Genomic DNA, 26,953 nt, shown 5'->3' with positions numbered 1-26,953 from the left:
GGCTTAAGAGCAGCTTGGAGGGCGCAGCGTTCCTGGTTTGTTGCTGCTGGGCTGCGGCCTGGCCCGGGCACGAAGACAGTCTCGCCAATGAGGCTTGGGTCAGCCAAGACCTCCGAAGAGGATGGAAATCACCGGACCCACCCGATTCCCTCCAGATTTGGGCTTAGCTTCACTGGTCCTACAAGCCTTTGCCACTCCCTGCGCGTCCAAGACCGTGGCCTAGCTGCCAGGCTGGTCTCGGGAGACGCGACAGGCGCTGAAGGGCCTGTGACGAGAAAGTCTGTGAGGACCCACGAGCGGAGAGACGTCCCTGACAAGGCGCAACCTTGCCCCCGACTTGTGGGGACAATTCATCAAAGCTGCCAGTTTTAGAGGCCTGTTGCAAATGGTCTTTTCATGCACAAGGCACTAAGGGCATTTTTGCCTCAGACACGGTGAGCTCCTCGGAAGCCAGAGTCCGGCCTAAAGCCACACAGAACTTTCAACCCTGCGGTGCTGTCCTGCCCTGATGGAGCGGCCAGCACCCCGCCCGCCCTAAGATGCCCACAGGGGGAAGGAGAGGCTGGACTCTACCAGCACCTGGGACACTGCCCCGCGAGAGCGTCCACCCCCGCGCGCGCACGCGTCATTCGTTCCCCGCACGCCTTTTTCAAATAACTCTCCCGCGACTCTTTAAAAATAATATTTTTAAAAAACCACGCTTAAGTCCTTCCTCCTCTTCCTCATAAATTTCCTAATGGCCTAGACAAGCCTCTCCTCTGGCCCAGATTAAGGTTCCTTTGGAGGCACGTTTCCTAACGGGCTTTCTTAAAATAATCTGCATGTAATGATAAAATCCTGGACGAAGGGGAGGGGTGGGAGGAGGGTGGGGAAATAGGTTGGTATTGGTGTCAGTCGTTTCAGTGCCTCTTTTCCCGGCTTCCCTCTCTCACCCACCGCCACCACGTCCACACGCCCCGCATTCCAGAGAGAAAGGAAAGGCCAGGGCCTTGTGAAGCGCAGAGCGCGCCAGGACGCCGAGTTCCTGCGCGTTCGAAGTAGAAGCAGCCCCTCTACCACAGCACTCCTAGTTAATAGCTGCCAATGTATCCGGCTTTTTGAGCTTCGGATTAATGTGGATCTTCACGTAAACGATTTACGGATGAAATAAAAGACCTTTGGAGCAATACTTCCTTTCAAGTTCTTAAGACGCCTCTCAATCTTTCTGGTAGTGAGTGGCTGGCCTGGGGGCGGGGTGGGGACAACGGGGTGCCAGGCGGGAGGCCGGATGGCGCAGAAAGCGGGGAGTGGAGGGTTAACTGTTTCGTGATCTCACCAAGCTCTTCCGAAGTGCCAGTTGACTGTCGCGGCGAATATGTTTCTGGGTGTTGAGGCCTCGTCCCTTCTGGTATTTGTCTGAAATGGAGCTGTCTGTCTGTCTAACCTAGGCCTGGACGCGCCCTGCCCGGGTAAGTGGGGAAGGTGGGGGTAGGGTGGGGGCGGAGGGGGACCCGGGGTGGAGTTAGTCGCCTGCCTATTTTCATATTCATTAGAACTGGGAGGTTTCCCGAGGAGCCCAGCTGAGTTTCAAGATATAAAAGCAACTTCGGGTGCCCCCTTTCCAGCCGTGACATATTAAAGGGCTCGGAGCCGGGCAGCTCTCGGCGCCGCAGCGCTTGCTTCCCCTTTCCTCCTCTCCGGCCCTCCCTCCTCCCGCCCACTCGCTTCCTCCCCCAGCGCTCTCCAGCCTCGGCTCCCGGGGAACTCCGCAGTAGCCTTCCAGGATTATGGAGTTTCTGAGCGAGAAGTTTGCCCTCAAGAGCCCGCCGAGTAAAAACAGTGACTTTTACTTGGGCGCAGGAGGCGCGTTGGAGCACGTTATGGAGACGCTGGACAATGAGTCCTTTTACGGCAAAGCGTCGGCGGGCAAATGTGTGCAGGCCTTCGGGCCGTTGCCCCGCGCCGAGCATCACGTGCGCTTGGAGAGGACCTCGCCCTGTCAGGACAGCAGCGGTGAGTCGCCAGCGCCCTAGCCGGAGCCGCGGCAAACTTTCAGCAAACTCGAAGTACGGGACGGTTCTGGACAGGCTGGAGGGAGGAAGTAAGGAAAGGGGGAGCGAGAGAGGTGGAGGGCAGAGAAAGGCAGTGAAACGGTGCGCATTTTGGGAAGCGATGTTCCGGCCGCTCCGGGCAAACGAAGGATCCGACGCTGACTCGCCTCCGCGCGGTTCTCTTTTTCGCTACTGGGTCTCGTCCTCTTAGGAGTCCAGGCGTCCCTCTATCCTGGACCTGGGCGTAAACTGATAGGGCATTAAGTAAAGCGTAATTGAGTCAAGACAGAGCGCTTCCTCTGCTAGGCTCGCTGCCGGGGCGGGCGGAGCTGAAATCGATCACAGCTCGTTAGTGAACGTCACTGTCGTCAGGAGTTAGGAAACTTTGAGCTCCTTTCGGTGACCCCCCCCCTTTTTTTTTAATGTTCCCAGACTTGGTGATCTTTTTTCTTTCTGAAGTTGGGGGATTGTTAGATTAGCTTGTATGAATTTGAGTTTTGCTCCTTTGCTTTTGCACTAGAACTCAACGTAAATTTTTGTTAAATGCCAAATCACTAAATAGCTTCCGGCAAAGAATCCCGCATATAATCACTCACTCCTGAATTCAGCATTGTCTATTTTTCTAACTGCACGTTAAAAGTCACCTAAGTAGTCTTTCGGAATGCTCCTGGGTGAAATCTTCAACTTTGAATGTCTAAGTATCTCAAAGTCAAAATGTTATCAAAACAAACCATCTGTCTTTTGTATCTTGTAACCCAATACAAACCCATTATTTCAGATCGCGACAGCTAAAGCAAGTTTACAGTTCCAAGAGGACTTTTCCTTATCATTGTATATATTCCACAGTTAATCTGTAAGGAGTGGGTTGCTTTAAAATAACAAACGAATTAAGTGTGAAATATTTACAACAAGCCTCCTGCTCCCTATTTTAATGAAGGTTCAAAGCCTGGCAAGGAATGGATGGACTCTTGGATAATTTTATAAATATTTTGTACACAAAATTTAAAGCTATCCTTTGCATTTTATTTATTAACGTTGCAAGTAATTTTTCACTTGCAAGGATAAATCAAAAAGGCGCAAATGGTAGAGAAAACAATCAGCTAAATCGTTTCAATAATTTATTTAGAAAGTCGGGTAATCAATTTTTATCTTTAATACCCTGAATTTTTGGCTTGCTGGCTGTATTTGAGACTGCAGTATCGTTATTGTTTGGAATTTTGAATGTATGCATAAAATTAATTCAAATGACAGGTTTTTTTTTTTTTAAAAAAAAACGATTCTGTAATGTCCTATGTTGACTGCTGGATTGAACTCAATTATAATATTTTAAATTGTCGGAAATCCAATGTAAGAAGAGAAATAGATGATTCAATATGATTTTTGATACTTTCTCAACTTTTAAACGAACATCACACTGTTAGGATGAATATTAACGAGGAATTAAGTAAGAAGAATATAGGCAGCAGCCTGCTTAATTTAAGATCGTGTCTTTCTGATGAGATGCCCTTAGCCTTACCGCTGCTTCCCCTCCCCCCATCCCGGGGCTAATTGCCGGAGTTCCCTCTTTACTTCTGCCCACGAAGACAAAACCGTATTTTCAATCTGGCATGCCTCTATATTTAGTTATACATAGCATCTTCCTTTGCATGAAGACTGTTGGCTTACACTAAAACAGGAATTTAAGTTACATAGGCATTAAACTTGAATAGTTTTTATAACGACTAACGCAGTTGTAAAAATACAATATGGGGGATAATTAAAAAAGAAAAATAAACTAAAAAAAGGATGACATTCCACTGGAAATTATGGTCCTGGCTGAATTGACTTTATTTACTTTTTAAAAAATGCCTCCCATGTTATTATACGCATCCATTTTGCTTGCATGGTGTGTGTCTGTGCGCGCGTGCGTGCGCGCGTGTGCGTGTGCACGCGAGCGCGCTCGTGGCATTACAGGACACATTTTTGTTTTATATCATACTGCAAGCATGCAATCAAATCTGAAGGAAATTACTGAAATTAAAACACCCCTTAACAGAATGCCAGATGCCATCAATTGTGGCGTTTTTTAGATGTTTGAATTTCTGTACTTTACTGGAGGGAAAATAAAGCTTTCCATCCTAAACGACGTTTCGTGAGTTAAGCGGAAATATGACATTTAGATAGAGATCCAAGATGAATTTTTAAGCTAAAGAAACCTACTTAAATCTTAACTCTTTTCTGTAGAAAGCACTTCTAGAAACTGGTATGAAATTCATTTCTTATACGATTACTTTTTAAAAGATTTAAAAACATGGACATAAATATATACTCAAAATATTCAAAATGTAGTGGACATACACCACATCGTCAGTCTGTATGGAGGGGTAAGATTGCTTTTGAGTAGATTTTGGAATTTGTTTTCAGATACTATTTAAAAATTGGATATCTTTAGTGAGCTATTTTTGTCTTCTGTGGCTAAATGAATGTCATTAAATTTGGGTCACTTTTCAAAAATCATGATTACTTACATTTTTGTTTAAGTCTAGAGTATCTTTCAATTTGACTACATTATTTTAATTATAAATTACATGCATAATCCTTATATTAACTCTATAAGATAGAACTGCGAATTTGGGCAAATTATATGAGTTCTATGTAAATGTATTTTAATGATTTTTAACCTATACTACAGTGAAATAATAATTGTACCTAATGGGTTTTTTAATGTGATAATGAATTAATATTGGCACAGCAAACATTAACAGTCTGCTTTCCTAATTCTCTAAATTACGTCAACTTAATTTCTCCATGGTGATGTTTCATAATCCTGAGAACGATTGTTTTTCCCCTCTGGGTACAGTAAACTATGGAATCACTAAAGTCGAAGGACAGCCTCTTCACACGGAACTGAATAGAGCCATAGACAACTGTAACAGTCTCAGAATGTCTCCTGTGAAAGGGATGCCAGAGAAGGGAGAACTGGATGAACTTGGGGATAAATGTGACAGCAACGTATCCAGCAGTAAGAAACGGAGACACCGAACCACCTTCACCAGCTTGCAGCTGGAGGAACTGGAGAAGGTCTTTCAGAAAACCCATTACCCGGATGTGTATGTCAGAGAGCAGCTTGCTCTGAGGACAGAGCTCACTGAGGCCAGAGTCCAGGTAGGAGACAAATGGAGGTCTCGGGGGAGGAATAACTCTAGAATAATTAAATAATTGCAGTTTGCCACAAAGGAAGAAACTGATTCTAGGACTAAGGATTATAACAATATGCTTTATGCACGTAGGTCTACTGAAATTTCTTTTCACTGGCAAAGGATTTGACAACTCACACAAAAGCATAAAACAAAAGAACCCATGAGTAATTCCAAAGGCATAAAAATGAACAATTATTTAAAGAGAGCAGAATATGATAATGACATATCCCTGATTTTAGAAAATCATTTTTAAAGAGTGAAAATCAGAATCATAGTTGCCTGTTTAGTTATTGATGTTTTATCACCCATTGAGGTTCTTTTTAAGTTCTACACTATGTGTTTTGTAAATTATTCTATAACAATCCATAATTCTATATTTTTATTAGGTTTGAGTTGTAATAAAACAAAGAACAAAATGAAACAATCCCACAAACTCCTAATTCTTACATTTACCGTAATCTATTTTCACTTTATGTAATTTAAGAAAGATCAGATGGCTTATTTACAGCTTCCTCACCCCACTACTTAGTTGCCACTATGTGCTATTTCATTATAATTCCTTAAATTTAGATAAATTATATGAATTTTGCAGAGGCAGTAGGAATAATGATCTTAAAATAATTTTATTATAAATAACTTAATTGTATTTGTAAAATGTACTCAGAAATTATCAGATTGAATGACTTATTATATTTAAATTCTTTAATAATTTGAAAAAGGAAAATCACAACTGGGTAAAATTCTACCTCTTGCCCTTATTTTATTTTTACTAGGTTTGATATTATTTAACTATTAGTTCCCAAGTAATAACTGAGTTTAAAGTGTAACAGTAACTCAGGAGAATGGACTTTTCCTTTGTGCTTTTTAAAATTTTAATACTGAATTTTGCAATTCCTGTAAACTACTTCAATAGAGAATTGAAAATACAGTGAAAAATTTTGTTCTGAGTGAAGTAATGGTATTCCTTCTCAAGATTAAGCCATTGTAAGGCACTTACATCATTAAAGACAACATCTGGCAGTGCAGGGATAACAAGCCGCAGATTTTTGCTTTAGTTTGTGGAGGCAAATGGTTACTTTATCTTAGTTCAGGAAGTAAATATATAAAAAGTTGATGCTAACGAAGATTTTTAGAATTGTCACATATTAATGCGAGTCCTGCATGTGTTTTTGGTCTTGTGTTCATAGATTTAAATTAGTTATACTCATAACCATAGAAAAATATGTTTATGTACCAAGCGATCAGCTGTGCACATTGCTTGTTTTCCCCTTAACATTTCATCAAGTGCTGATTAATTTTTGTCTTAGGAACATGCACAGAGAGCCAACCTGAACCTAATTTACTCAGGTTGTTCTCTTTCCTGCTTTTCACATAAGTGTGATAATTGGCACCCATTTTGAGGAGATTGTCAAGGCCTTTTTGTCAACGAGAAAAACAGCTTCTTACTAAGTTCCATTAATGTACTCTGGTGCCTGTTGGTGGAGGCAGCAGGAAAATATGTTTTGTTTTATTGTTGTTGCCTTGAGCCCTGGGAACATGGATGATACACATTTACGAACAGTGTGCTAAGTAACTATGCTGAGCAGGTAGTTATCTTTGCCTTGTTTTGATTGCTAAAAATTCTTCAAAGCTCCATCTTAAATTTGCAATATGTGTTTAAACATCAACCTGAACATTAATATGTCGCCATACTGTGAGGGGAAAGAAATAGATTAGAATTCCATATGAAGACGTGAACATTTCAAGTAAATTTTAATGACAGATTTTTTACAATTTACATTTTATACTTGATTTCCAGTTTCTTTATTAAATATTTTATATTCTGAACATAATTCTGTAAAGAAGATTAAAGAGCTTCCTCAAAGCTGCTTATATAATTTCCACACAAAAAGTATCAAATTATGTATAGGGAATATAATATTCTATATCTTCCTTTAACACATTAAAATATTAAAATGAAGATTTTGGAGATCTACAAGTGTGAATTAAAGAATATTTAACTCTCTGAAGAAGATAGTTGTTATGATAAATATGTCTACTATGTAACTAGACAAATTGTGGAAGACAACTTAATAACCACACTAACTCACAGGCTTTCTTGGTACTTGTTATATTGATCCTATTTTTTTATTATTTATATTACCTGTAAGAGTTGTAAATTGGAGGAATGATTGTGAAGACAGCTAAGCATTTCCCAGAGAAGAAGATAAAGGTGGTGTAATTTACGTAATTAGCACCTTTGTTATGTTTTAAACCCATAAGTTCCACTTTAGATGATTTCATTTTACCTGCACCTTATCATACTCAACACAATATGTAATCCTAATGTTTTCTTGTTTCGAAATAATCATGATATTTCCCCTACTCCCATGTTTCTGATGTAATCTTTATGATGAACATTTTATAAGATACCAAAGTATGGGAAGAATCCAGAAGAATCTTCTTTTTGTGATGCGTTTTAAAGATATATATGTATGTATGTATGTATATAATTTTTCCCCTGACCTAGATGTTAATTTGTTTAGATTAGCTGAGTTGATAACCCGAAACTTAAAAACTATAAATGTCTCCCAGATTCACAGCATTCTCTTAGAGGAGGGTTATCCACCGTGTTTTGGAGATACAGGGAGTCATCAAGATCGTATAATCGAATTCCTTTTCATTTTTGATAAATGAGAAAACTCAGGCTCAGACATATTAAATAAGTTTACTGAATGTCTCTTGGCTCTTTCTATTAAATTACGTTGCCTGATGGGCACATCATTTATCGTATCTGGATACGAGAGAAAGTAAAACCTGTGAAGCCTTTTCTGAGATAAAGAAGTTCCTTTCTAAGTAATTTTGTTGACTTTCTGATTTGAAGTCTTTTAACACCACATTTCCTTTATCGGCTATCCATTAGCTAAAATTCTACTCTTTTAAAAAAATTAGGTTTGGTTTCAAAATCGAAGGGCCAAGTGGAGAAAAAGAGAACGTTATGGCCAAATACAACAAGCCAAAAGCCATTTTGCTGCCACCTATGATATATCAGTTTTGCCAAGGACTGACAGCTACCCACAGGTATGGTACACTACACAGAATATTGACGGAGAAAAGTAGATGGGGTTTGTATATCCGTAAAAGGGTTAGCATAGGCTTTATTATATCTAATACAGTTCAGAATGAAAATTTTAACCTCCAGAGAACCTTTTCCTTGTTTTTTAGATTTTTGTTTTACTAAGTTATTTTATTATTATTTTCTTTCAGAGCCATACACTTAAAAATATTTCAGGGTCTATTCCCTTTGGATCTTGTTACAAATTTTATTAAGTAGTATATCTTCAGTTACTCTACATTTTAATTATTTGGACTCTCTTCCCTTTGCTAACTTTTAAAGATAAAGAAAGCATTGCCTGGCATACTATATCTGTGGCTATTGTTTTATGAACCATAACCATAACCTAGCATCAAAAGTGGCCAGTGAAACCTTCAGTTAGACATAAAAATATCTCTATTTTTCTTTGTTGTCATTTTGGATTTATTTGAAAGTGCTCATTATCTCAAGGATACATTTAAAATTTTATGACTTAAAACACAGATATAGACACATATATTTTAAAATTTCTCACTTTTAAGAAATACCTCCTTTTCATAGTAGGCACTCTCTTACCTCATTTCAAAAAGTATATTCTCTTTATTCTAATATTTTATATGATTTTTAGAAGAGTATTTTTCCCTTTCATACTTTGTGATGTAAGTAAATATAATGCGTTTCTTTTTGTAACTGAATATTTTTTCTAACCCTGAATAATGATATTCAAAAGTGTATTTGATACACATTAAAGGAACATGTAGAAAGTGTGATGTAACAACCGCTTGCGTAGAGTCTATTCTGACTCATGGCTACCCTGTGCTTGAGAGAGTTAAGCTGTGCTCCACAGTGTTTTCTATGGTTTTGATGTTTCAGAAATAGATAGCCAGGCCTTACTTCTGAGGTACCTCTGGGTGAACTTGAGCTGTTGAGCAGGCTGTCATTTTATTTCTTATTGCTCAATGATATGCATTGTAAGAGACCACTTTGAAAACATATATGGAACACATATGCTGGAGAAAAATAATCCTGTGCTTGATGGTTAATACCTTGATTGTTTTGTGACTAGACCATTTAAGTTCCAACCTTAAGGATATTTATTTCTGTCAACTGTAAATTCATATCCTGGGAGCGTGAATTCAGTTCTTTGATTTTGTGCTAGCCTCGTGTGTTCTTTTACCTTTTATGGTCCTTGAAAACCTGTCTTGGCAATTTCTCTTTTTGAGATAAATTCACCAAATTCATTATGTGTAATGTAATAATATGTATAATGTTATATGTTAAAAAGAGCCCTATGGATCAGCTTGTTCAAGCTCTCCATTTTGAAAATGAGGTAACTAGACCCAGTTGAGTTAAGGAATTGGTCCAAGATCACACAAATAGTTCCTTAGACGGCAGTCTATAAAGGGTCATTGCAGCTAAGTCTTTCCACAGAAGTTTGCTAGGAAAACAGTTATGGGTGCCTATTGAATAAATGCCCCACACCTGCTGTGAGAGTAGAGGGTAATTGAAAAAAAGAGGAAGACCCTCAACTAGATGGATTGACACAGTGGCTGCAACAGTGGGCTCAAATATAGCAACGATTGTGAGGATGATACAGGATCAGGCAGTGTTTCGTTCTATGTACATAGGGTTGTTATGAGTCAGAGCCAACTCGACAGTGCCTAATGACAACAACAACCTGCTGTAAGAAGATTTTTATCTCCTTACTTTTACTTCTGGTTAATCATCATGGGGCTAATGAAATTCAATTCACTAAATATTTTTAGTGCCCTAGTTTGCTTCTAAACAAAGTAACATGAAAATGTTTCCTCTGTAGGCTATAAGATCCATGACAGTGGGGACTGCTGTGCCTTCATAGTGCCGGCCATGGTCCCGGGAATATCGGCAGTAGTACCATACCCCTTCAGGCTCCCAGCATTGTTCTAAGCAGGTTACTGTATATTGACTCATTTAATCCTCATAACAACCTTATGAGGTAGGTGTTATTAATTGTTCCCATTTCCCAGATGAGGAGACTGAGGCATGGAGAGGTGGTATTTATTCAGTTTCAGTAGTTGTGAAGTTCCAATTTCACCGCAGGCCATCTGGCTCCCACGTGCAAGATCTTAACCTCACAATACACTGTCTCTTCCAGTGAATATTTTTTGAATGATTGATGAATTACTATCAAGAGCATACGGCTGGAGCTGCACTATTCGAGCCTGTAGTTTAGTTCAAAGAAACTGGAAATTTACTCACAACCAGTGAAATAACAATGAAAAACCCATTGCCATCGAGTGAATTCTGACTCATAGCGACCCTATAGAAAAATATAATTGAGACTGAATATAATTTACATAATTTTGAGCTACTTGGTAGTTAATGACTTTGCAAATAATACAGCTGTGAATTATGAACCCTTTTCAAACAGACTTTAACTATGAATCGTGAGTTTACTCTGTAATACTTTATCTTTTTTTTTTTTTTACATCGTTTTCTTTCAATCTTTATTACTTTTCTTTTAAACCCTGTTTCTGTTTTCCACTTCTCTGTTCCTTGCTGTTGTCTGCCTTATGTCTGACGACTCTTTCTTTTTCACTATAGCATAAAGCATTTAAAATAGTGCCTGGCGCCCATGAAACTCTATGTGAGGGATTAATACGTCATACCCCTCTTTTTCCTCTAAGGTTATCTTGCCATTGTGTTATTGTGCCTTAAAGCTTTAGATATTATTGGTTAGCAGAATGAGGAACTCCGATAGCTAAAGCGGGAAAGAGAAAGGTACAAATTACACATTTGACAGCAGCTTTCTTTTTTTTTTCACTCTAACAAAGGATAAATTTTAAACTTTTTCTCACAAATAGAGAATTTTGTACTAATTCTCCCTGTGATTTCTCCATAATTTGTGTGTTGCATATACCACCTCATTATTTACATATGACAGCGTGCAAAACATATGTTGAAGTTAGTTTTGACAGTGCTTTGCATTAACAATAATTAAAAGCAATGCTCTAAAAGCCATAGTACATTTCTCCATTGGTAAATCTTTTAAGGATTGGTTGCGAAAAGTTCTGAAATCAAGTGTTTCTTCCCACTGCAAATATTGAATAAAGCCACAGGAAAATTCCATTTTAACTTAAAAAAAAAAAATGTGGCTGACTTGAAAATTTTTTCCTTTGTTTAAAAAGAAAAAAAAAAAAATCATGCCAAGATTATGTCTCCCAAGTTTCAGCCTAAAGGAAACTTCTTTTTTATCATGAGGCTTTTGAAATTATAAATTTCTGATAGGAAAATAGGAACTGAAATAGGATCCAACAACTTAATTCAATAGGGCATTGAATTTGGTTACTGTTACCAATTATAGAAAAAAATTAATTATAAAATAGTTAGAAACTAGAAAATATTGGAGGCAGGACAGAAATAAAGAATTAATAGTTTGGCAGGAGAGCGAAAGCATACACAGAAATACATGAAAAGCAGAGATAGTTTAGAAATCCCCTCAAACCTGCTCAGTGTAGATAATAATCTTACCCAGCATAAATTTATATATTAATATATAATATGTTTTTTTATGTATAAATAGTAATGACTATTTAAAAAAAATTCTTCTAAATACCTTGTTTCAACTGGTGTTCATTACACTATAGTAACTAAACTGTGATGGTAAAATAAAAACTAGCATTTGAGAGATTATTTTAAGCTAGGCACTGTACTTCCTGATTATAGCCATTAACTCATTTAATTCGATCTCAGGCTTTCTGAGTTAAGGAGTCCAGTGCTCTTTATGCAGCGTTTCTCTGAAACCATCACTGAGAAATGAAACAGTTCAATTTTGACTCTAAAACATCACATCACTTTATAAAGATTCTTCTTTATCTTTTAATTTATAAAACAATGATACAAAGCATTGAAAAAATCTACTCTCTTCTTAGACTGATTTAAAATACTGTTTTTCTTAAGCCCAATCATATTCTGTAGCAGAGTAGGAAGTGAGAGTTGTGTTATTTCAATATAAATGATACATTGTGAAGATTTATTATGTCCGTAGTAATATACTTTAAAACCCTGAAACATGGTATCTTCTTTTTTGAAGTCTTTTATTTTGGCTTACAGCATCAGTTGTCATCTGGCAACACTACCGTTTAAAAAAAAAAAAAACCGTTTAGCCAAGTGAAACTATTTAATGTTCTTTAATATGTGATGTTTTTAAACACAATCTACTTGTGCTGAATGTGTTCCCTCTGTCTCAAATTCTCTTGTCACCTAAAGCTTATCTCCTTCAGAAACTCTCCTCTGAATCAGTCTGTCCTCAATCAGCACAGCTCTTTCTTGCTTACACCGTGGTGGGTTGTAGAAAATGTCTGCCTCCCCATTTACATTTACATTATAAAGTAGTATTTAAAAAGGTGATCCAGTTCTCACTCATCTTTGTATCACCACAGCATTAAACAAATTACACAAAAGAGATGTGAATAAAAGGAGTGCTTCCTTTAAATATTTATTCAGGAATACATTATAAAACAAAAATTAATCCATTTTCACTAAAACAGCAAGTTTCTGAATCTGCTATTAACCGACTCTGTGGTCTTAGGCAATTAATGTTTCCTCTTTAGATCTCAATATCCTTCACTCTAAAAGGGACAGACTAGAAAGATCCTTTTCAGCTTATTTTTTTTTTTCCAGAGTTATTTACATTTTACCCAATCAGTATTTTCCAGGAACTGTTAGGCACTAGGGATACATGAGTGATCCAAACAGACAAAATTCCCTGCTTTATGATTACAAATATTGATGTTATGTTTTAGTTGCTGTCTAGTGGATTCCGATATCTGTTGCCGTTGAGTCGGTTCTGTCTCACTGAATTCCCCAAACGCTTCTTGGTACAAACTAGACCCCCCAAACCAGACTCCTAAATAATTTTTACTCAAGCTTAATAAGCAAGCAGGGATCTAGTGACATTAGATACTAACTTGTAGCGAAACTAAAGAGTTTTAAAAACGATTATTTTAGTGAATAAAATATTTTATAGTAAGGTATAAACATCTCCTGGATGATTACATCCAGCCTTCATTCTTACAAGAAACATTATCTTCAGGCCACTAGGTTTGGCTTAAGGAGCCCTGGTGGCGGAGTGGCTAAGCACTTGGCTGCTAGCCGAAAGGTCAGTGGTTTGAACCCACCAGCTGCCCTGTGGGAGAAAGATACAGCAGTCTGCTTCTGTAAAGATTATAGCCTTGGAAACCCAACGGGAAAGTTCTACTCTGTAATATAGGGTCACTTGGAGTTGGAATCGGCTCAGTGGAAATGAGTTTTTTGGTTTGGTTTTAAGTTTGATCTATATTACTATCATTTTTACCATTTCCTAGCTGAATAACTTTCATTAAGTCCCTTGACTTCTTTGATCCCCAGATTCTCTAGTTATAAAATGGAGGTGTTTTTGTTGGGGTGTTGATATGGGTGAGTATGATGAATTTTTTTTGTTATTGCGAGGATGAAATTGATTTTCAAATGGTAAAGCACTGTGTTTACAACCTATGGAGTTGAATCTTGGGGTTTGAGGAGCACCAGAGAGTCATGAAATGGCTATGTTCTTCATGGTCAGGGAGTTGTGGATTCAAATTCTGATTCTGACACTTAATAGCTTTCGGACCTTTGGCAAATGAACTACCTTCTAAGAACATTTCTCCTTACTTGTAAAATAGAGATAACAGTTCATATGATATTTGTGAGGATTAAATAAAATAATATATGCAAAGCACTTAGGCCATTAAAAAAAAAGGCCATTACCCAGTACATAATGAGTGCTGAATAAATAGTAACAATTTTTTCATAGCCATTAGTCATTATTAATTTTGTTCTATAGTAGAGAGATAGCTAAATGGTTTGAGTAGTGTTTTGTGTTGTAGCATTTAAGCTAATCCAATCTGAGTAGATTTACTATTTAAGGATATGTCTTAGTCCTTATAACTAGGGAAAAATCAAATTCAGTTAAATATACTTTCCTCTTTAAATTAGGACTGCCAAATATGGCAACTTTAGGAAAGTTTGAGTGTATTTAAAACCCCTGGAATTATTTTCTCATGAAGAAAAGATTATCATTAAAATTTTCAAAAACAGTGCTGAAGTTTTTTCCCATCAAAATTTTGAATGAGTTTTTACTTAGTATCCAGTGAGAATCGTAACTGAATTTTTGTTTACCAAATATACAAAATGACACAAAGTATCTTATTTTCTGTTGCTTTGTTGATGATTTTATAAGTATATGCTCCTTGGAATTTGAACATACCAAGAATTGGGTTCAAGTTAAAAGTAACTTATCATCAGTGAAACCCTGGTGGCATAGTGGTTGTGTGCTACGGCTGCTAACCGAGAGGTTGGCAGTTCAGATCCACCAGGCGCTCCTTGGAAACTCTACGGGGCGGTTCTACTCTGTCCTGTAGGGTTGCTTTGAGTTGGAATTGACGTGACACCAGTGGGTTAGGTATTTTTTTTGGTTTGGAGCAATGAAAAACACAGATTAGAGTTGTGTAACAGTTTTTGTTTAGCAAATTCTATTCTAAACATTGTAATCATACAAGTTTTTAAATGATTTTTAAAAATGTCTATAATACAGTGATTATCGAATATATTGTTCATCATGCCCTTCTTTCCATCACCAGTTTCTGTACCAGTCTTAAAGTTTACCTTTATTTAAGCTAATAAGGAATATGGAATCCTTGTTTCCTTCAACCACCATGATTTGGCAATTTAAAGGCATCTGGAGCAGTTTTTACCTTTGGAGAAATTACCACATTTTTTAGAAGCCCTGGTGGCACAGTGGTTAAAAGTGATGGAATGCTAACCGGAAAGATCAGTGGTTCAAAAGTACCAGAGGCTCTGCGGGAGAAAGATGTCATGATCTGCTTCCGTAGGGATTTACAGCCTTCGAAACCCTATTGGGTCTCTATGAGTTGGTATTGACTCAGTGGCAGTGGGTTTTGTCACATTTTTGTCTCTTATTTCTATTTTTTACAAGTATTTGAAGCACACAAATTAACATCTTTAAAAAATGTTAATACTATAGATGTACTTGATGCATTGTGTAATGAATGTTACCATGTCTGTAAAACAACCAGTGGAATGGTCATACAGTAAAATTTCTGTTATGATTTATAGCTGGACAAAAATGTCACCATAGTTAGGTCAACAAGTCATATTGATGTTGCACAGTTTCTCACTGATTATAAAACACAAATATTTAAAGCCATGGGAAAAATATAGTGAGATGGGCTAATATTACTCAAATAAATATACTTATGTTTTTATAATTGTTAAAGCTGCTGATTTAATTAAATATATAAAGTATATACAAAGTTTATATAAATAGGTATAATGCATATTTAATATGGATGTGTGCATATATATATAACATTTATATATGTTTGTCATATTGGCTAAATCTGATGTTTCTATGTCTTTTAAGTCATAGAGTATTAGATATATAAAACTTTACATAAACTTACAGTTGATCTTAAAATTGCAAAAATAAAATTCCAACTGTGTAGTTAGTAGAAATAGAAGATGAATATGGTGATGGCTATACTCAGGAGTTTATATATGACTACAAGAGGGAATCTCTAAGATTAAAAATACTCTGTGCAAATTATTTACCTATTTGAGTGATGTTATTTATACCCAAAGAAAACTTAATTCATATTTTCATCTTAGTTTCTTACTATTGTGAATTTTGCCTTAATAGGGCATTGTGCTGTTAATATGAATCAGGTCCTGGTGAATCAGCGATAGCTATCATGCATGTACTGAAATGCAAGGATATAGTGTGCAGATGATTGGAAAATACTCAATATCATCATTGTTGCTTGATAATAATAAAATAGGAACTGCTAGATGTTGTTGTTTTATTCCCCCCTTAAATAAGTTGATTTGGAAAGTTTTATTTAGAGACATAAATGGTGAGATTTCTTGTAAATCTTCTTTTTAATAATTGTAATTACTGTAAAATTGAAGAATGTATTCAACAAAGAAAAATTTAAAAAAATGCCCTTTGGCTTAGAGCATTTTCAAATCTTATTTGAATAATACAAAATTTAAACACATTTATCTGATGTCATGATGATATTAACATTTTTATGAGACTTGGGGCTTTTAATTTTTGCACGAACAAAAGATATACACTCTTATTTTTCCATAAAGCAGTTTTTTTCCTCAGATTATCTGTCTCATACAACTGTTACATCTAGTAGTGATTTTCTTCTTTAATGGAGAAGGCATTCTTCCTTGTTCCAAATGCCTGTACACATTTCTAAGATGAAATTTTATTAAAAATCAAGGAAGCAGTAATTAATAGATGTTCCTTTTCTGTTGAATAAATAATTTCTTTTCACTTCAGTTTTATAATATGTATAAGAAAAATATACCTTTGAAGTTTTCGAAATGTAAAGTGATTCTTATAAATCTTAATATTTTGTGTATCATATTCAATTTTTTTAGGTGAAAATTAGGTACAATAAATGAGGACTGATAAAAAATATATTTCTTATTTCAATCTCAGATTGCTCTTTTTATTGCTTAATTCAAGTCGTTTTTTCCCAGGTGGATCAGTGTGTCTTACTCACTGATAGCAGATTCACTATTTAAACAATTTTACTCTTTTTGCCTGCCCATAACTTACTGATATAGTAATGTGAAAAATTAATGGGACCTTAAAAAAATAAAGTTGGTCAGCAGCTAAAAATATCTGTAATTTAGCATATGATTCTTATTAATATTTTATCACCCTAAATTTTAAACGAAGGGATATGCTAGTAAAGTATGTAATGGGTCTCTTTAAAACATTCAACTGCTTTTGAAGAAAGCGATGTTTGCATTTTTTAAAAAGAGATCCTATAAAAAATTCTGGTAAATTAAATTATGTAGTGATAATGTGCTAATAAATCTGTATAGTTAAGTATTGAATAATATACAGAGTAGTCAGTGAATGTCAACATTTTGTCAAAGATGAAAAACCAAAGTAAACTTGGATTTTAATGCGGAAAAACTATTACTGTAACATCATCACAGTACCTCTTTGTGAAACCCTGATCTCTGTCTTAAAGCAAGCGTTAACTGCTGCAAGGAAGTGTGTGGGCATGTGATGTGAGTGGTGTGTGTGTGTGTGTGTGTTAAAAGTGTGTATATGTGTGTGATGAATGTATGTGTGTATATGGTATGGGTGTGTATTTGGATGTTGATGGTGGGAGGTAGGAGCAATCTGTATATAGAAGAATAGGGTTAAATAAACTGATTTCAGTAGAAAAGCATAATTTAATTAGTTAGGTTTGGAGGTGCTGTACAACTAAGGGAAGGGGCCTACTTATGTAATTTCATGTTGTTCAGTGTTTCTATTGAATTCAGATTAAATTTCCTAGGCCGTTGTCTCCTAAATACATTATCAGTAGGACCACAGAATATGTAATACTATTGTGAAACTATTTTTTTTTTCCACACAAAACTACTTTTGCAGTTAAGTCGAAGACTGAGAAATTTATTTTTCTTTTAAAAGCTTTCTTTAAAAATATTAAAAATTACAATAATCAAATCAGCAAATACATTAGAAATACACACCAGGTTTAACATACTAAAATTTTCTTTGTAGTTTTGGTTACAAAGAATATATTTATATCAAGTTTCTAACATAAATGAGATAATTTCACATCCATGGTTTACCATATTACTTTAATTCACAACAAATATATTTCCACAGTAAAGAGGACTTAATATATACATAAATGTTGTTGTTGTTAGCAGTCCTTAAGTCGGCCCCTGACTTGTGGGGACCCTAAATCTATTGCTTTTAATTCCTTGGAAGAAAAATTAATGTTAAATGAACTTAGTTTCAGCTTGGAAAGAATCAGAAAGAAAATAACTTTACTCCAGAATTCCAAAGTCATAGAATAATTGTTAACTTTTTATTTGATTAGGAAAACATTAAGGGGCAAATGTTCAAAGTAGAGTGTAGTAAGTTAGCTGAACTTCCATTCGTGTTAATGGGAGGCAGTTGGTAGCTGGGTATGCTTTGAACATACCCCTAGAACTTTTAAAAAATGTTCCGAAGCACATTAAAACATCATGCTAATGCGCTTTAGGTTCTCCACTTCTTTTAAACACAGCAAAGAAGGAAAAATGTAAAGGCAGGCAATTTTTTTTTTTTATTTAACACAGGAAAGAAGGATGTGGACATTATATAATAATGTTGTTCCTGGTTAGGAGGTCCTTGAATATTATTACTGTGTTAGAAGCCTACAAAAATACCCAAGATATCATTTGGTGCTGGGCACTGTGATTGTAGGGGTCTGGGAAATAGTCCAAAAAAGAAGACTAGTTATCCTACTTAGGAAAAAAAAAAATGCATTCTTTCATTCCAGAATTTAACAGCAAATATAATGCTTCTTTTAATAAGCCAGAGAGAGAAATGTTGCCTAGCTTCCCTGTTGACAAATAGGTAGTATGCAGCTTTAGACAATATAATTTGTAGATGCCAAGCACAAAGGTTTAAAATCAATACCTAGATAAAAGCAGAATTGGTGGAGGTGTGGAGGTGCAATAGAATGAGCTCACCTAGATAGTAGTAGACTTAGCCAACCAGACACTCAAACAACTTGGTCGTTTAATCGATTACTGCCTTCAAGTGTTAACAGAAGTAGATGATTCAGAACAAAGATGGTACCTGCCAGGGTTTCCCTATAGTGATCAGACCACATGTCGATTATATTTTACTGTAGATACCGTATATTGATAAGGGTGAAGGGTATTGACAGTGTTAGTATATTTAGAGAAGCATGACCAGATTGGTGCAGAGTCTGGAAAACATGTCGTATGTGGAATGCTTAAAAGGACTGGAGATACTTAGCTGGAGATGAGAGAGAGACTTGGGGATGGTGTAATGATTGCCTAAGATCATTTGAAAATTTTCACATGTAAGAGGGATTAAACTTTTTCTGTGTCATTTTAAGGAACATAAATAGAAGCATACTAGTACAGAAAGATCATAGTTCACTTTTACTGAGCTCCCCAAGAGGAAATAGACTGTCAAGCAGGTGAGTTTCTTATGAGAGGAAGTAAGCATCTCTTAGGGGTACAACTGAAGGTGTACGAGGGACTTTCTCATTTGTAAAGAAATTAGGTTTCAGTACTCAAAACCAAACCAAGCCCACTGCCGTCGGGTCGATTCTGACTCATAGCGACCCTATAGTAATTGTTAATTCTAGTTGCTTTTCAAAATTGCATATGTATTTTATTATTACTGATATCATTATTTTAATATTTTAAGACAGATGCACTGAGTCATACCCCATGCTTAATTAGAATCTCCAAGGAGAAACACCTATGATGGAGAATAAGTATTTAATAGAAAAAAAAAAAAAAAAAAAACTACCTAGGTAAATACAGTTAGCAAGGTATAGGAATGTAATTTTCATGCTTTCTATTAAGATTATATGGTATGGAGACTCTAGAGTTCAAATCACAAAATAGAATCTAGAGATATTATTCTAAGTTGACCATAAATTTTTGGCTGCACCTAAAGATGGATCAGTCCAAATTTCACAGAGATTTTTCAGTCATTTAATAAACTGTATTAAGGGTTTATCATGTAGTATATTGGGCTGAAGATAAGGAAACAGTCGTGAACAATAATCATGGGTTATAAAAAGTGAAGCCTATGAACCCCCACAAAGTTAGGATTATGAACAATAAGATATTTTGACTCATAAAACTGGGTTTTATGTTGTTATAGCCCTTGTAAAGGTTTCCTGGATTCAGATTTAACTAACCCTCCTCACTGGAGTTACAAGGAGCCCTGGTGGTGCAGTGGTTAAGTGATTGCCTGCTAACTGAAAGGTCAGCGGTTCAAACCCACTAGCTGGTCTGCAGTAGAAAGATAGTATGCTTCCATAAAGATTATGGCCTTGGAAGCCCTCTGGGGCAGTTCTTCTCATCCTAGAGGGTCACTATGAGCTGGAATCAACTCGACAGCAATGGATTTGCTTTGTTTTTGGTATTGGAGTTACGCAATCTTGGGTAAAGTTTTTAAACTCTCTGTTGTATAGTTTTGCCTTCTATAAAATGGGGATAGTAAAAGCACACACCGTTTAGTGTACTGAAATTAGTAAGTATATTAGTAATACATTTAATACAATGCCTGATGGTGGTAATTAACCAGTAACAGTTATCTATCGTGAACATGATCTTGATCATCATCAGAACCATAAACATCCAGAGGGGGTACTTCAGAGGATGTAAAACTGCAATTCGCTGGGGATTTTTTTTTTTTTTTTAATGATTTGCACCTAAACTTTTGACATAGAAAACCAGCTATGTCCCTAAAGTCCAATAAAGATATGCCAGAATGTTAAAAACGGAAGAAGAAAAAAAGAAGGGAGAAAGAGGGAGAGGGGAATAGAGACACAGATATACATCATGGAAACAGGATAGATCAATAAAATTGTCTGAAGTGTATATCTCTATCCGTGGGAATAAATGGCGAAGTCTTCAATAGATTTGGCTATCTTGTCAAGCCTAATACTGCTGTACTAACTTGCTTTACCAATCTGTTCTGTTCAGAAACATTTCAACATGTTAGAAATTCTTTCACTCAAAGTAATAAATTTATTCTGCTTGATCATATCCAAATAAGTTTTGATCAAAATAAAAGCATTTCTCTGTGTCATGGAAACTAGGAAATTCTTTCGGTTAGCAATTAGATTAATATTAATTCCTTTAGGGAGAAATTGTTGCTTAATGTACATTCATGAATTACCTCCATTGCCTTTGTTTTCTTTTTTTGGCCACGTGTCTTTACAATTCTGTTTCCCGCATTATCTGCATATACGTCCAAGATTCATTTTTGCCTCTATGTGCTTATGTACGATCTAGTTACTATTTATTAAAAATGATGATTTTTCTTGACAGAGAAGAAAAATTCATTTCTTTATCCTGATGTTATAGTGAACGAATTTATTATTTGAAAACAGATCTTCTGCATTTTAATAAAATACATATATTTGTATGTATCTGGAACATGAGTAGATGATTTTAATAATACATTCTAGCAACACCATTTATAAATTGAGAAATCCTTTAGCAAGCAGAAAATGCAAATACTCTTCTTTACCACTATTTTACCTGGAATTTATTTTTCAAAAATAAGCAGTCAGGTTCACTTTTCATTTCCTGAAAGTGCTTTTGTCAGACATGTGACTGGTTTTTACTGTGTAGCACAACATTTGATTGACTGTCAGGGGAGAATCACCAAGATCAAGTTAGAAGAGCTAGCCTGATAGAGTAATGATGTTAACAGCGCCCCTGGTTGGTTTGAGATACATAACTTAGCCATCACTGGCTCCGATCATTATTTTTGTCTAAACTGTAATGCATATAGTAGAATAAGCCAAAATTAAAACACAACCAGTGAAGATTTAAAGATTAATAAAGGATTACTTAAAGATGCAAATTATTATGTATAGATCACAGATTTAACAGACTTAAGGCCGCTTATAAATATATAAAGAACCGTTTTAAAAACAACACTGAAATGAGCATCTTGTCAATCTGTGAAGCCCTACCTAAAGGATGAAATTAGCTGTTCAGGTTTTTCTCTTATGTTTTGAAACTGGTTAAATGGTCCTTTCTCAAGTAACAGAGTAACTCCTCTACCAGTTACTCTGGTAGTGTAACTGTTCTAGAAGATTGTTTAGCATATTTTCTGCTATTAACTGAACATAAGTTGTCATGGCAAGTATACTTTACGCTTGGTATTTTAAGACTACACCTAAGGTTATGTGCAGTAGCCTAGAATCTTGACATAAAAATAAATATAAGAAATCATTGATTGTTCCCCTCTTGAGTCTTCCTCTCTTACTACCCTGCCTTACAAAGAAAAGCCTGATACAAACACATTCATTGTTGTTGTGTTTGCCCTCAAACCTGTTATAATGTAGCAAAAAGGCATAAAATGTGTTTATTTCATCTTCTAAGCCTTCATCTCTGCCTTGCTATGTACTGGGCAGCATTTTCCTTTTTTATTTTCTAGCTGTTTGTCAGGATTTTCCCTGTCCTTCCCAGTAATGCATGTGATCACTGTTCTTTTCTTCTCCTTGTTTAAATAGCTTGCCTAAAATGCTTTCTATTTAAAATTCATATTGTGGAAATTCCATTTAGTGTTTCTTTTACATGGTAATAGCTTCAGATAAATGTGTGTTGGTAATATCACTTTAATTTTTTTTCTGTGGAGATTTAAAAATATGAAATATGAATTTCTTGATCACAAATGATAGCCCAAAGTTTTCAATTTTGTATATTTTCCTTGAATTATACTCATATGCCATTCTTTGCTAAATATTTGCACATCTTCCTAGTGTACTGCCATTATTTGATAATGCTCCATGCTTTAGAATTTTCAGTTTGTCTTACATGTCACACTTCTGTTTCAACCACACCAGACAATCAGTTTTAGAATAAAGTTGGAAAAAATATATATATATATATATCTGTTATATCTGCATGTATACATATATGTGTTAAAATCAAGTATCTATTTACTCAAAATTATAGGACCAAAAAAAAAAAAGAAAGCAAAAATTTTCTAAAATGAGTTTGATCAAAAATATCTTCATGTAGCAAATAGCTTAATGTCAGCAGTGGCTTCCAACAAAAACTGCCACACCAAGCCTCCAACTTCAGGACTTAAAAAAAAAAAAAGTAATTGTGTCATTTTGTTTAGAAAGATGAAAACTGCCTTTAAACTTAAAACCATACTTTAAACCAGTTTTCTAAGCACATGAATTGGTCATGAATCATGACTGAATAGAGATTCATTAAAAAAAAAAAAAAATCATGACTGTAAAAAGAATACTGAAGAGACTGACATGTTTTGAGAGTATTTTATGTGGTCAAGTATGTGGTTTTTTTGTGACCTATTAAAGTATAACAAAATGGAAGAACCTTTCAAATAACTATTTTTCAGTCATTGTTTTATGTATTTAGAGTAATTACAGACCACCCAATAGGGGCAAACATTTGAATCGTTAACAAAATTTAGTAAATACAATTTAGCCAAAGTAAGAGAACAAAAGTGAGAACATGTAAATGTAATGTTTGTTGTTTTATGTGTTCCAGATTCAGAACAATTTGTGGGCAGGAAATGCAAGTGGTGGCTCTGTGGTTACTTCATGCATGTTACCACGTGACACCTCCTCCTGTATGACACCTTATTCTCACTCGCCTCGGACAGATTCCAGTTACACAGGGTTTTCAAACCACCAGAACCAGTTCAGCCACGTGCCCCTCAACAATTTTTTCACTGACTCTCTTCTTACCGGGGCAACCAATGGACACGCATTTGAAACAAAGCCAGAATTTGAAAGGAGGTCTTCCAGTATTGCAGTCCTTCGAATGAAAGCCAAGGAGCACACCGCCAATATTTCATGGGCCATGTAACATACAGTACCCTTTTATTTTTCGTTTGAAGCAAAGTAAAACATTCTTGTTTCTCATATTTAAAGGATACCACAATAAGCTGCTGTGTGTGGAATTGCTAAAGGTCAAGATATACAGTGAGACCAGCTTAAATAAATAGTTGTTATTATTTAACATTAAAATTTAAGAATGAACCTCTGAAAAGACTAAATAGGTTTACCGTGCACCAGTCTCCACAAACTCTGTTTTAGTATTAAGGTTTTTTTTTTTTCCTATTGTACGAGTCGATGAAATATGATCACGCAACTTAAAAGAATAAATGTATTAAACAAATTTCTCTGTTATAGATTGATTTATGTTAGTTTGGTATAACAAGAAATCCCTTGTAAAATAATACCTGATAAAGGAGGAAATGCGCTGGGAAAAATGTCAAGATACCAAAGCTGGCAGGTAAATATTGAAGCTGGGTGTTTTGGGGAGTTAACTGCCATGTCTCCTCTCTCTGGCTTGGAGATTCAGTGGGCATGGCATATCCCCTTTGCTGAGAATTTATCTCCAAGCTGCCAAGATGTTTTTACCTCTAGATATTTCGCTGAATTTCCACTCTGTGGGGGAAAAAAAAAAAAAGTACTTTTCTAAAATGACCAACATTTGCATGAAATTTTTGGGCATAGTTTGCTGAAAGCACGTGGCTCAAGGCAATAATTGAAATATTCCAGTGATTTTAAAAATATAAGTCACAAGAGCGTTTTTCATACGTCATCTTTCTCACAAAAAAAGCCAGCATGAATTCAGAAACCTAGATATTGAAAACGAGCAAAAAAGAAAACCTGCTGTTGTCTTTAAACTACAGTTGTGTTGATTAAACTGTGCACACAAACACCTAATAAGTAGACAAGAAGAATCTTCATCAATTAAAAGAGCAGCTTATTTAAATTTGTATTTATTCTGTGGCCATGTGTGTGCACACATACATTTGTGTTTGTTTCCTGACATATTATACTTTCAGCATTTTTTGCTACTGTGGTTGCGCATAGGGGATTAAGATGTCAGAAGACTCTCTAAAATTTCTGGTGGAAAAGAAGGCAAGAAAAATACTTTGCATCTGGAAAATTGCTAACCCCTTTGATTTACTTCTCCTCCCTTTCCCCTGTCACATACCAAGCTTTTTCAGATGAGTGAAATGTCAACCTCCTTGAAAGACTCTTAAATTCATAAAGGGAAAGTAAATTAATTGAAATGAAGACAACTTCCATGGCTCAAATCAGGACAGGATCTGCTCTTTGTACTCGCTCCGAATCTTCTTGTGGTCCTTGGAGCCTTTAGGCATTTGCCTGGAAGCCCTAAAGGCTAAAAGACAAGAATAAATGAATTAAAAAAATTGAATTGCAGAAAAAAAGTCCATAAATTCAGTAAGCATCTCTTTCTAGTGGGAGAATATTTACAATAATTAGACATCTTTTGTAATAAAGTTTTAAATCAAGCAGATGATGGAGATGAGTGATGTCCTGAACAAACATTCCCTGACTTCATAATAAACTTTGTTCTTTATTGCTTCTGTGTTCTCTCTTTTTTAGTTTTGTTCCCAAGAAAAACTTGTTCAACTTTGGCCCGAGAATTATGCTTACATGCAGGGGCTTTTGTTCCAGGATTGTTTAGGCAGCTGTTAAATATTCTTCATGTTTTAAAAGAGAACGACTTCTTTTAAAATATTCATATGTGTGCATTCGTGAATTAAAAATTGGAATTAAAACGTACAATTTTCTTTTTCAAAAATTTCTCAAATAGTACTCATTTTCTAATAATTCACATTTTAGTGTCTTTTGACTAATACCATATATATTTTATAAAGAGAGCCCAAACTCAGAGAGTCACTTTTAAACTTCATTTTATTTCTTAGTTTTCCTACTCTCATTTTTTTCCTTCATTGTATCAGAGAGTTGGAGCTTCTGGAATTCAGTTTTTTTTCTCCCAATTCAAATAACATCTTTTTAATTGAGGTTTTACATAAGTATAATTGAAGTAGCACTTTAAAACACCTACAGTGTGTGAAGTACTATTTGGGGTAGTAAAATAAATACATAACGGAACCATGGTCCTCGTTCTCCATGAGTTCTCCATCTTTCTCTATAGGCACATCCATAAAAACCTGTAATACTGATTTCGCCCTTGCCCACGTCCCACATTGTATGATGACATTAAGAGCTGCAGGAATAATATATCTTTGTTATGTGTTAATATCCCATCTCTCTTTTTTATTTGCTGAAAATTTGATATATGAAAATATAATGAAATGTACTTCCGATTGAAAAAAGATAAAGCAAAGTCAAAAGTGCATAAAATGCACTTCCTGACTTTTGTTTCCTTGCTCTTTCTGAACTTAGGTTAAACTAAGTTTGATGTACTATAATTCATCTTGCTCAGAAAAACACTGACTTTCTATACTTAAAAGAAAAAATAAGGGGTATTTCATTTACGTTTATTTGGGTGCCTTACTGATGGTAGTGATTATTGGGAATTTTGTTTCATTAAGTAGTTCTGTCCACTTGGATATTTGCCTCCATGACTGGCTCATCCCCTAATTGCTCCTTCCACACTTTTTTCTTGCATAGATGGTTTGAGAGATGATTCTTGAACTCTTTTTCTGAGCAATGTGGTTTATGTTTGGAGCTCATGATAAGAGATACGTTGATGTGAGAATTAGGTAAGGTTTGTGGTTTCTTAAGCATAAAATGAAAAGTCAGAACATTGTGGATTTTTGAAGGTATATCATTTATTTCTTTTTTATGAATATTCAATAGTAGTTTTTTTCGTCCTAAGTAACTTCTTCTGAAAGTAGAAAAAGATACTGTCATCTTTGCCCCAGTCATGCAAACATACCTCAAAAGAATAACAGAGTTACTTAACCTACATAACCTTGAGGAAACTCATGAAATTGTGTGTACAAATTATGGGTGTGTACTGCTGCATTGTTCATCGCTGCTGTTGATTTTTACCTCCAAGGGAAGAGGAAGGGACAAACCATTGCACTGAATAGAATTCTTACAAAGATGATACGTTGTAGTTTCATCTTTGTATCTTTCACATCTCAAATACTGGGTGTTGCTTTGACTTCCGTAGTATAATTTCATATGTCACCTCCCTGTTTTTTATATAATGTTGTAGCTTTAGTGTTATTAGTAACTGAATAATGCCCTAAGTGAAATAATTAAAAACACCAATTACAGTTTGCAAAAGCT

The 26,953-nt window shown here is 35.6% G+C and overlaps 1 protein-coding gene across 1 annotated transcript; it reads left to right on the top strand.

The window, feature by feature from the left end:
• The first annotated feature begins 1,643 nt into the window (after positions 1 to 1,643).
• On the top strand, positions 1,644 to 23,838 carry ALX1 (ALX homeobox 1). Its single transcript, XM_003405239.4, has 4 exons — positions 1,644 to 1,992; positions 4,870 to 5,174; positions 8,141 to 8,269; positions 23,415 to 23,838. Exons 1-4 carry the CDS (start codon positions 1,767 to 1,769, stop codon positions 23,733 to 23,735), a joined length of 981 nt encoding a protein of 326 aa, XP_003405287.1. The 5' UTR covers positions 1,644 to 1,766; the 3' UTR covers positions 23,736 to 23,838.
• Positions 23,839 to 26,953: the final 3,115 nt, after the last annotated feature.

This window comes from Loxodonta africana, chromosome 4, assembly GCF_030014295.1.
Source record: "Loxodonta africana isolate mLoxAfr1 chromosome 4, mLoxAfr1.hap2, whole genome shotgun sequence".
In the NCBI taxonomy this organism is placed as follows: domain Eukaryota; kingdom Metazoa; phylum Chordata; class Mammalia; order Proboscidea; family Elephantidae; genus Loxodonta; species Loxodonta africana.
The sequence above is the reverse complement of the archived record's forward strand: the minus strand, read 5'-3'. Positions and strand labels throughout refer to the sequence as shown.